Source organism: Candoia aspera, chromosome 7 (assembly GCF_035149785.1).
Source record: "Candoia aspera isolate rCanAsp1 chromosome 7, rCanAsp1.hap2, whole genome shotgun sequence".
NCBI classification, from domain to species: domain Eukaryota; kingdom Metazoa; phylum Chordata; class Lepidosauria; order Squamata; family Boidae; genus Candoia; species Candoia aspera.
Genome location: NC_086159.1, coordinates 13,806,995 through 13,819,509, shown reverse-complemented (window position 1 = coordinate 13,819,509; position 12,515 = coordinate 13,806,995). Strand labels below are relative to the sequence as shown.

At 40.0% G+C, this 12,515-nt stretch overlaps 1 protein-coding gene across 1 annotated transcript in view; it reads left to right on the top strand.

The window, feature by feature from the left end:
• The first annotated feature begins 1,723 nt into the window (after positions 1-1,723).
• PTPRO (protein tyrosine phosphatase receptor type O) overlaps positions 1,724-12,515 on the top strand; it is a 34,083-nt gene continuing 23,291 nt past the window's right edge. The window contains exons 1-4 of the mRNA XM_063308494.1: positions 1,724-2,033; positions 4,307-4,439; positions 5,886-6,006; positions 7,440-7,508. Coding sequence (XP_063164564.1) covers positions 1,836-2,033; positions 4,307-4,439; positions 5,886-6,006; positions 7,440-7,508 — 521 coding nt within the window. The 5' untranslated portion in view covers positions 1,724-1,835. The remainder of the gene's footprint in view (positions 2,034-4,306; positions 4,440-5,885; positions 6,007-7,439; positions 7,509-12,515) is intronic.

The window sequence follows — 12,515 nt, the reverse complement described above, 5'->3', positions numbered from 1 at the left end:
ACACATAAAGGTCCAGATGGCCAACCTACAACTCACAGTCTGCATGTGACTCCCATGAACCCAAGAAATTGCCACCAATTTTTACTGTTTTAATGCTTTACTCCCTGCCCGCCTCCAAAAAAGCAATAGGAAGTAAGTATATTAATGTATCATAAGGCTTAAGGCAGTAATTCCCCATCAGGGGGAAAAAAAAACAAAATTAAACAAGATGACCAAAAATTTCATTTTTATACTTATCATTGGTATAGTCCTTGTGACCTTCGCAGCAAAGTATATTTTCAAAGGAAAAGTGTGGCCGTAACTACAAAAATGGGTTACGTGTTCTTCTTGTAAGATAAAACTCAAGCAAATTGTAAAGGAGAGAAACTGAAGACTTAGCTATGATTCAAACTGCGCTTTAAGTAAATAAATATGTGTAAGGCCCTTTTGGTGGAATTCTCACCCTGACTGGTGCCTCCTCTTCCTCACTGCTGTCATGGTGTTCCTTTGCTAACCTTTTGCATCTAATCTGTCCAGAAGAGAGCAAAGTCCACAAAGACAGCTGTTTCTTCCTTTTGTCAGTGGTCTCTGCTCAGAAGAACCAAGGAAAGCAGATGAGTCAAAAGAGCAGGAGGGTTCTAGGGATCAAGAGTAGACTCTCCAGGAGTACTGGCTTAATGGCTGTGTAATGATGCCAGCCTTGATGCCAATCTCATTCTCACTGAATGAGGAGTCAAAGGACAGCGTTGAGGTCAGGGTTGATCACATTCTCAATGGCTCAACATCCTGTGCTTAATACCTTTTGTGTAGTCAGAAGCCACAGTGAGTGAGTTGAAGATGCAAAGGCAGTAATACCTGGGTTTTCTGGAAGCATTTCCTTGGGAATTTGGGAGGGAAGAGGTTGAAATTCTCTTTCCTTTAAACTGTGTTAAACCTATCTTAGAGCCTACCCTAAAATATTTGAGTGTTTCTAACCTCACAATGACAGAAAACTATGCCATGAACTTTCAGCATCTAGGCCAGAAGCAACTCCAGAAAAGAGGTTCAAGTCCAGGGCATCTGCAGGGGAGGAGTGAAAAAAGTCAAGATGGTGGCTGCATCCACAGAATTGAAGCCTCACCCAGTTTTTATGTGCATCGTGCGTGCAATGCATGTAAAAAAAAAAAAACAGGCAAGGCTTCAGTCATGTGATTGCATGTGCTTCTTGACTTTTTGTCCCCCCTCATGGATGACCCTGTTCAGGGGTGCATATAGCATGCATTGCCCACTCCTGCTATAAGAGAAATTCGATGAGAGTGATTGGCACATTATAGTTTCACTTTGGCTGAATATTGTCAGAATTCCTATTAAAATGTATAGGTAAATTAAAGGGGAGAAAAGAAGTGATCTGCAGTTAGTAAGGCAAGAACTAGAGGGAAATCAGCTTTCACATTTGAATTTGCTTTGCTTTGAATTGGGGGAATTGGGATTGCTTTGTTATTTTTTTAATGAACTTCCAAAATTGTGATACAGAACATTTTTAACACCCTAGATTTATAGTAATTCGAGAAGCAAACCAGATGAGGCATTAACTGTGAGATTATTCATCACTCCAGGATTAATCATTGCTCCTTCTGGGGCAAAAATATTTTCAGCAAGTTTGTGCAAACACAAACATACTCATACTACAGTTAAGAGTTAATTGAAAAAGGAAGTTAAGTAATTGTTGAAAAGAGAAGAAAAAAACATGCTACTTCAGACTGCCTTCCTGTTTTAAAGTCCCATTTTATTGCCAAGAGACTTTGGGAAGGGTGAAAACTTATCCATAGGTCTGCAGAGATCAGGAACTTGGATCACCTGTGATCTCCCACCTCTTTATGTTGGATCCCAAAGACCTATCAAGTGCAGTTAAAGGGACTCGTCTCTTGTCTCCAGATCCAGCTCCTCCAAGATCACTCTTTGCTGTGAATAAAACCCAAACATCTGTGACTCTCTTGTGGGTAGAAGAAGGAGTAGCTGATTTCTTTGAAGTTTTTTGCCAGCAGATTGGTTCAGACCATGGGGCAAAGATCCAGGTATGTGGGGGTTTTTTTCCTTTATCAATTTTGGATTGTCCATGAGATACTTAATCTAACCTGCATGGCTCTGTTTTGAAATCCGGCCTCTCTTTGCAAGAATATATTTCAGTGAAAGGTAAATTTTAAGTGAAAAGATACAAATTGAGGAAGTGGTGTTGCTGGCTTTGTTGATACACAGATTTAATTTAAAAGAAACTTACCACTCCTAAGCCATTTGTAGCTGTTACTTAGCAATATATGGAGGCAGCAACTAACTATGGCGTAATGACACAAGCCCTACCCTTATCTACATGTGTTATAATGTCACCCACATGCTGTAAAGGAATGGAGCTTGGGCTGCAGTATATACAGAATACCACATAAACAGGATAGAAATGGAGTTATACCAGCTAGCATCAATTTTTGTGGTCTCAGCATATTTCTCTAGCCACAGTCCCAGTTTGAGGCTTCCATTCAATCAAGAACTAGATAGCTGGATTCAAGCAGGTTCCTTTCCCACATTCAAGTGAATCCTAGAGAGCAATTGGCTGGATGTCAGAACCTTGACAAGAGTCATGACTAGTGAGTACAGCCTTCTTCTCTTCAGCATGTAAAACAGCTTTTGTGAGAGTGAATTATTCATATCTTCCCCATTGCAGTAACTCTCCATGGAGTTGTACAAAATCACTGCAAATGTTGACTTTCAAGACTTCAAAAGGGTTGAAGGAACCATATCTGAAGCTGTTATCTTCTTTTAGCTGCTGTCTAAAATGCCTTAATTTCCCAGTGCTACTTGTTATTTCCTAATTGCTCCAGTTAGTATTCTTGTGGTTAACACTTTCACTATCTTGTTACCCCTTGCAGCATTCTTTATGTCTGAGTGTTCCTAGCAGCTAATTGATTATAGCTGAGCCTAGCACTTTTGTTTCCTTGAAGATGTATTTGGGGTAGGGACTTTTTTGATTGATGCCCAACATTCTGTTTCAAGAGATTTTAACTCTGTTAAACTAAATTTACAGCATAGAAATGTAAGAAGTTCTATGTTTGATTAGAATCAAGGTCTACTAAGACCAATATCTTATTACCCACAGTGGTTGGCCAGAAGCTCCTGAGAAATTTATACTTAGGATGGAACCATTGAAATCAGTGGGATTTAAGGTAGTCATGACTAACTTAAATTCCATTGGGTTCCTCTAAGTATTACTAAGTCTGAATCCAATCCATTATTTCTGTTAGCTGTCTTAGATATTATGTAATGATGTGTTAACTGAAAATTAAGCCCACTCACCCAAGGGAGTGAATTGATCAAGGCTAACTCCAACTGAAAGCCATGGGTTGTCTTAAGAAAGAACCCATGCAAAGGCTGGGGTCTCTGGTTGATCATTTGGAGAACTATTGCCTGTTAGCATACAAGAATGAACTAGATGGGTCTGTAATCTGACTCAGCAGAAGGCAGCTTCCTTTGTTGTACTATGTCACTCATCCATTACTTGCAATATTGTACAGGAGGTTGAGCTACATCTTCCCTAATCCCATGCTACTAGGGATTAGATGTATGGAAGACATATTGGGAAGTCCTGTAGAGTTTCCCAAAGCAGGAATGCCAGAGATATCAATAACCAGCTGCTGCTTTCAGCTAAGCATAAAATGTCAGACTATAATGCTTTCTAAAACTTGCTTTTAAAAGGGAAGATTAATTCTGTAAACTGCCTGGAGTCATCGTGTGTAAGTTGGGTGGCCTTATGAATTTGTTTAATAAAATAATAATAAATTTAAAAGATATAATTAAATAAGATCAGTATGGTTGTATGTGTAAGCAAATCATGCTAAAGGCCACAAGGAAAGGAATGACAGATCACCCCTTAGACTCATTATTCTGCAATTCTCAAGTCTTTTATGCACATTGCATGCTGAGAGACATAAGCACCAATTCGTGTAACTTTTGCATAAAGCAGGATGTGGTTTATTGCTAGTCTAGACCACAGTAGAAATGGGATGAAGCTGTCATTGAATTGCTTTATTGTGGACCCATATTGCAGAGAGATTCAGCCACATCTCTTGCAATATCCTCATACTTAGGGAAGAGGTGACTAGATAAACAGTGGGCTGTGTGGCCATTCCCTGATGCACCCGCATCACTTCGTCATTGTAGAAAAAAACATTTAAGAATGAACTCACAGCTCAGTTCATGCCCAGGGCTGAAATCCCCTCTGATTTCAAATCCTGCATAAGATCAGAGATAAGCAAAAGATTGCTAACCATAGACTATTTTCCTTCCCAATATGATATAGGAACCAGTTACGGTTTCTTCTCATGTCGTAACTGTCTCCAGCCTTCTGCCTGCCACTTCCTACAACTGCAGTGTTACAAGTTTCAGTCATAACAGCCCCAGTGTCCCCACCTATATTGCAGTTTCCACCATGGGTGAGCCAAGTTCTTCAAATTCTCCAACTAAACATTTCAGTTTTGATTCCAAACAACACCCCACCCTTTATTTACGTATGTGTGCGTGCATGTGTATACCCAGAGAGAAAGAGAGACATGACTGATTTAATGTTTTCCCTTCCCATTTCTAATTTGAACAGAGTGGTCACAGTGAGTAATCACCAAAAGAACCAATTTTTTTTTTTAATCGTATGGCATAGCAGTTCGGTGTTCATGCTGCTTTTTTCTTGCTGGGAAATCCTCGTGAGGTCCAGCAGCCAGATGTGTAGACAATTTAGCTGTGACAAGTCACGTTGCCTGGGGTGCAGCATGAGGAGGCTAGTCTACATTGCACCAAGTTGGGCTGAGAGAGAGAGGGACTGGCCCAAGGTCACCCAGCCGGTTTTCGTGCCTAAGGCGGGACTAGAACTCTCCTACTACGCCTGATTGGCTCTTGGGCTGAGAGAGAACGACTGGCCCAAGGTCACCCAGCCGGCTTTTGTGCCTAAGGCGGGACTAGAACTCAGTCTCCTGGTTTCTAGCCCAGAACCACTGGTTTTATTTTAAACATACTGGAAATGGGTATTATGTATCTGTGTTCTTTATTTACGGGCAATCCTCATTATTTGTGGGTTCCGTATTTGCAAATTTGTTTATTCATGAGAATGTATTTGTAATCCCAAAATCAGTACTCACAATGCTGTTGCACTTATTCGGGGACATGCGGAGCAGCAAGACACTGGAACCTCCTGATGCACACATCCCCAGCTGAAGTTTCAGCATTAGTTAATTCAGTATTCATGGCATTTTCACAGAACGTAACTAGCATGAATAATGAGAATTGCCTGTATCTATTTAGTCTGTGGGGGGGTTCGCATATGATACGGCTTATTTGCTTTTGGCTTGTGTAATGTCAGCAACTGTGGTTTGCAAACCATGATTTAAGGCTTAGTGAAATGTGAGGACCCAGCCAATTGCAGTTTCTTCAGCAAGTGGCAGTATGATATAATCCAGATGTCTTCTTTAGACTTTGGATCTGCTTGGAAAGGGAGATCTGTCTCACCCTTTTATTTGATAGCCTTTAGTCACTATGCTAAGACTTGTTTTCTGGCTGACATTAGCAGTACTGGGATGTCAGTTTTAGGCCACAGTCCTCTATCCACTTACCAGGGAGTAAGCCCTTCTCAATGAAGGGGTCCATTTCCTAAGTAAGCATGTATGGATTATTGGTTAATTCACATTATTCATTGAAGTCGAGCTGAGTCTAAAAATTCAGAAGATATTTTCTGAGAATTTTCCCCTCCTCTAGAAAAAAGAAAATTCCTAGACATAGAAAGCCACTGGCAGAAGGTGATACTTCACATCTTTTTATTTCAACATGTCAGTTTATGGCAATGCTAGTATCTATTTCTTTCATTAACCTGGATCCCTTGCTCCTATCTGCAGTTGTGGAGATGAATCCTAATGTGGTGGTGATTTCTATTCTTGCCATTCTGAGCATTCTTCTGATAGGGCTCTTGCTTGTAACACTGGTGGTTCTTCGGAGAAAACACCTACAAATGGCCAGGTAGGACAACACATCTTCTAACCCCAAGGTTTTCTCAGAAGGTAAAAGTTCAATTGTCTGTAACAGAGCAGCAGTATGAATATTTAACTTACAGGATGTAGATGGATTTTTGATGGCTTTAACGTTTCCAGTAGATTCACCTCAGTAGTTAAGTGATGAAGGTTGTCTAGTTTACCTATGAGTAAATGAACTGCCTAAATAAGCAGGAGAGGAATTTAAATAGAGGCAGGATTGCTACCTGTAAAGAGTTGCTGTTGCACTATTGTAGACTGTAGATCCTGCATTCATTCATTCATTCATTCATATTCGATTTCTATAGCCGCCCATCTCAGCAAGTGACTCTGGGCTTAAATCAGAAACAGGACTAGTCTTCTCCAATTTGGTGCCCTTCAGACTTTGGTACTTTAACTTTCATAATTCTGACCCAGCGTTAACAAAATTGCAGAAGTTGAAGTCCGTTTGAAGAACATCAGATTGAGGAAGATCTCTTCCAACATGATGGCTCTCTTGTTCCCTCTCATCCACATCTCTTCCAGTATCCTCATACTTAGAGAAGCGTCTTTCTCTTGAAAGTCCCTGTCCCTTCCATTCGCATTCTTTATCTGAGAATTAACACCACCATCTTGCCAGTATAAATCAGAGTTCTCTGATCCCACAGACATCTAGCAACATCAGGAGACAGTTAAGGGATTGTTGGATTAGTCCTGAATCAAAATCTCTCTCATCTAGTTTAGTCCAGAGTCCAACATTGTGTTCAATGGAGCTTACTCCTAGCAAGCATATTTAGGACTGCAGCTGTAACTGATTTGCATGTTGCTCCAGTAGTCCCCAGGCTATGGATGTATATGGAAGCTGTATCTCTCTTGCAGGCAATGCTGCAGTAAGTTGGTTTTATGCCTTGAGCTTGATGATTTTACAGTTCCCACCTAGCCCCTTCTCTTACAACATCAATTTCAGAACTAGTTTCACATCTTCGTATATCTTTGGTTGCTAAGGGTTCCTGAGCTACATTTCACGCCAATCTTTTATCACTATCCTCACAGTTTTTCAGTAAAACCCATCAAAGAGCTCATTTATGCAGTTGTCTGGCTTCTGGGAAATTTTCTGGCCTGGGGCAAAACTGTTTTCTGAATCAAGGAGTTGATCAACAGCAGAGGTGGGGCAGCTGTGGGCAATCATTTGTTTCAAGACTCTAATCCCATCCTAATTTGCATTACTAGTAGGAATAGTAGGAAACATAACTATTATTGTAGACCAACAACATCTAAGGAACTGCAGGTTTAATCATCCTCAGTCTTCTATGTTTAACAAATCAGGAAAGCAGTCTAGTATTTCTTGTTTAGGTTTAAAGTAATAGTCCTGAGTTAATTCCTTCTGCCAAGATATGTGATTTTTTTTATCCACCAATAATAACTCTGAATCTTCCCAACTAGGGAGTGTGGAGCAGGTACCTTTGTGAATTTTGCTTCATTGGAGAGAGATGGGAAACTCCCGTACAACTGGTAGGTGTATCTGAAAAGGTTTACAACAAAGTTCTTTTTTCTTGCTATGTAATTGTTACATTGACTGCTTTAAGATGGATATTAATATTGAAAGTCTAGCCATTGGATCCACGTGCTTTTTTACATTGTTTTTAATATATTAGAGTACTATTTTTGGTGACATAATAAGATAAGGAGATCTCAAGAGACAGAGTTCATTTTTATTTGAGAAGCATTCTGTGCTACTCTACAATTTGCCATAGCAGTTTTGTCAGTCCAACAGAATAGAGGGGCCAGATTATCTCAAATCATCATCTAATCCAAAATTGCTATTAAAGGAGCGGAAAGCGTTATGTTTTCCTAATTAAAATGGCGTTACAATATTTATAAATGGTTATACTTAGGCTTTAAGAACAGACGCTTCAGACCCCAAAGAAGTGGAAATCTCTTTTGTTTACAGGAATATGTGTAAAACTGGTCCCTTTATTTATGGGTGCTTCCAAAAGTGGCCCCATGGGTACAAGGAACCTGAAAAAAATGGCTTCAAAAGGCTGAGGAAGACTGCAGGAAGGCCGCCTGTGCTGTCTCAGAGGAAATGCCTTTTCTTCACCCAGATGTTCCTAGCACTATCTAAAGAGCAGAATATGAAGGTTGACTATTGTGACATTAGTGCTTTAAAATGTATCAGTAGGCTTTCATGTGTAATGTGTTTTCTTCGTGTGCTTTTTTCCTCTGTCTTTATGCTGTTTTCATCCTTTTTCCAAGAAGATGAGGTGGAATACATTGAACCCCCTTTATTCTCTCAGTGCCGTGAGAGAGACTGTACAGAGAGAGATAAAGACAGAGAGAAGGGAGAGGGAAGGGTCACCAAGGTGAATGTCATGGCTGATAAATCCATGGAGCCCCTCATTTAACTCCCCCCAATTAGCCTATTTAATATATTTCAGTTTTAATTAAAAATGGGAAATTCCAAAGCCAGAATTTCTGAATTAGAATCATATGCCAAATATGTGCAAAACTTTGCCTCTGTGCTCACTAGGCCAGTCTTTCTTTCCCAAGGAACCAGAACAGCTAACTTTCTTTTAACAATTACTTTTATTGTGAGTTTTCTTTAGTGTACAAGGTGTGACACTGCCAATCAGTATTGGCAGATACTCTGTTTTCTTTCCTGAGTCACATTTTAGGCTATCTATAATCATAACAAAGAGCTCCATTAATAGTTTCACAAAGACAGTCCACATTTTACAAAGAAATAATGGATTTTACAAGGAATCATGAATTAAAGGCGTAGTCTCCCCCAAGGTTCATTGTTGATTCCTTTTATACTACAGGGCAAACTTCAGAATTCTTGGGATGTTTCATATAATTTGGGCTGTAATGCATAAATGTTTACAGAGGACCCAGGGCTTCATGCAATTCCTGAAAAACTTGGCTGCAGCCCTTGTAGGTCTTCCAAAAGTTGTCACCCAACTGCAATGTTTAAGGTGACAGAGGAAATTACTAAACACCTGGGAAGTTATCCATTATTGTATTTAACTATATTTCATTAAGTGAACTTTAAATTTAATTTAATTTAATTCAACTTTAGAATCATAGAGCTGGAAGAAAACTTGGAGGTCTTCTAGTTCAACTGTCTGCCCAGGATAGGAATCCTCAGACCATTTTCGGGTGGGGGGGCGTGGGGGGCGTGCAGCTCCTGGCATGCTATTCAATGCCCCAAAATGCCACTTGGGGCTGGGAGTAGGGACTCGCTGATTTGTTGTGCAAGAGAGCCGACTAGGAGTAGGGACACCTGGGTTCAAGACTGTCCTCAACCATGGAAGCTCAGGGTGACTTTGGGCAAGTCATTGTCTTTCAGCCCAACTCAGAGAGAGGTTTGTTGTTCTGGTGAAAAATTGGAGGAGGCAGTGCTGTGTTTCCTGGAGCACAGATTCTTACAAAGCACATCAGATGCAGAGTTAGCTAAGAAAAAACATTATCAGTGGCAATTTACAGCAGTCTTTATCCATCCTGCCCCCACTCCTGCTAGTACTTTTAACTTTTTATCACAAAGAAAATTTGAAGATAGAGTCATGCTTTTCAGCCTCAAGAGGGCATCATCGGTCTTTCAAACTTTCATGAATCATGTTTTCCATGATTTTCTGGACAAGATCTTGACAATGAATTTGTTACTAATTAACTCTGAGGATCCTGCCCTTCACAACAATCATGCTTAAGCAGTTCTTTTATGCTTTCAGGGCCAAGCTAGAGAAATGTACCTCTAATGGGAAGAAGGAATAACCTTCAAGAACAGGAGGAAGAGCTGCAACCAAGACAGTGATCAGATAAAAGAAATCTGAGCCTGGGGCAGAAATGTAATTTGAGAAAGTGTCTCAGGCAGGACCCTCCCTAATTCTCATGAAAAAGAGAGGGAGGGGGAGGCACATTCAGACCTACAAGGTTCTGTTATTATAACCTTATAATAACAGTAGTATTAGCTTGTGTGTGTGACCTTCCTACAGTTAGATCCATTCTACCTAGGAAGCCTTCCCCCTTCACTATCAGGGACATAAGTGCTCGCCCTTGGTTGCACAACTTAGCACATTTCCAAGCAAAAACAGTTTGAATTGAGCAGAACCTAACCCATTACTTATGCAACTTAGATCTTTTTTGCCAAAGTTGAGTTAGGCTTGAAACCTAGTGTCCTCCAAATATGTTGGTATCATGGCTCCCAATTTGACGGACACCATGTTGAAGAAAGCTGATATAAAACCACAGTGAGCTGAAGACCAAGTTATTAATGGTAGAAGCATGTTGTAAGAATATTTGGCATCTCCACTTGTCCATTAATATAATGTCACAATTTGTGGATGTATAGATGCTACCTGTGGTTGAAGGGAAGAAATATTGCCTAGAGCAGGGATAGACAACACTTTTTTGCAATATCCAAAGTACCTTTCCAAGCCCAGTTGCTGAGAATTGATGGAGGAGTTTCTTTCCTTTTGAAATAAAAAAATACTGAAAATTGTAACAAAACTAACATGAGAACGTCATTTAAAAAAAAATAAAATAAAATAAAAATAAAACAAGAAAATAAATCCTGACTCCTCAAACATTCTGTCATGGCTCTACCCATTTTGCATCACAATCCAGCCCATTGTGGCCCCCTCAAAGTAAAGTGAAGCCCCCATCCAAACCAAAATTTATCCACACCTGGACTAAAGCATGGAGGTCAACCAGAGACTTATTCCACATTCCCATGCCAAATGTGGACAGCAAGGAAAATGAGAAGATGCTCCAAAAGGCTGTTGAAGGGCAGGTAGCTAGAACCTACAGTCTTTAGTGGAATTTTATGCAGCCCCCCTCCCCAAAAATAGCTGAAATAGCTCTGAGAAAGAGAAGTAGTGAAAGAGAAACCATGCATGCTTTAAATCTCATCCATGTTTTGTTCTGATTTTGTCCATCACTGACACTTGCTCCCAACCCCTCTGTAGGAATGTGGCCTTCAACAGGAAAAGTTTTCACATAACTGCTGTGAGCAAACTTCTTATTTCTTTGGCCTTGGTCTGTCTGCATTATAATGTCATATTGAACAGCCAGGAGTTCAACTCATCCCCTAGGCAGATGCAGCTGTCAGAGCGAAAGAGAAAAAGGAAAGTTATTCTATCCAAGGAAAAATTCCATCAGGGATTGCATCTACACCCATGGGTGACTGTTTAATGGCTAGATTGAAGACCAGATAAATTTGGAAGTAATTCTCTGGTATTTATGGGGTGCAGTCAGCTGGCACAAATGGCTAAGTTGATTTGATATGGTATTGAAGCTGGTCCTTTGATAATAAACTTCCAAACTGAACGTCGGCTACCACAAATATTGATGTAGCTAATGAACTAATCAACCTTCACTTCCTCCTTGAGCCTCCAGAAGCAGAAAACTGTTCACAGAAATCATTGACCTCCTTCTTTGGGTTGCTTTGATCAAGCACTTATTAATCTGCATCAAAGACAGAAGTTCAAAAGTAGTCCCTAATTAAAGACTCAGACTTGAAAAATCTAAAGTTAGTGAAATACTAAAAATTCAACAGCCCAGTGCTACAGAATATATTTCAAAATGTACAAGTAGGGGTGGCAGAGTGGGAGAGAGGTATTCTGTCTCAATACAAGGGCTGCCTGCAAATATTTTTTTAGAAATAAAACTGTACACAATTGTCTTCATTGATTTATTGCATTTGTACACTATCTTCTTTTTCAAGGAGCAAATGCACATGGAAATAATGTGCCCAAGCATTCTTCTCTTTTTTCCTTATTCTCCAACCCTTCCTGCCACCCTACCTCTATTTCTTCTTGCAGTGCTGCTCTAATAATGCTAACAAATGGGACAATAAAAAAAGATTTTGTTTCCATTTCTCCCCTCCCTTCCATCCAGCATTTGACTCACAACGAAGCAGGGTCAAGTAGATACTGAAAAGTAATGATCAATAGGGTAATGGGTAAGGTTCTGCTCAGTTCAAACTGTTTTTGGTTGGAAGTGTGCTGATTTGTGCAATCAGGAGTGAGCTGTTGGAGAAGATTGGCTGTATGAGTTATGGGTGGGATGCTCTTTAGCCATTTGAACTTAAGAATCCGTAACTGCTGCCACCTTCTTTTTCTTTATGAAAATGCGTACTCTTAGGATGTAACTGTTCTATCCATTCCAAACTTTGGAGCAACTGATATGATTGCAGAAAAAGCAATATTTTTCCTAAGCTATGGAATCGTTTTCAGAGAGGGAGGGCCATGGTTTTTACATGAAATTTTAAATGAAAATGCAAGTTTTTGAATATTTATTTATTTACTGGATTTGGACTCTAAGCAGCTTAGAGTATGTCATGTATACATGTTAAAAACACAACTAAAAATCTACGTGACTGCCCTGACTAAAACAACATTCCCCAACATGCTGTAATAAAGACTCAACAAGGGCTCCACAGATATCCTATTCCCAAGCCTGGGAACAGAGCCAGGTCTCCATAAGACCTTCTGGAGAACTAGAAGCTGACTTCTAAGGCAT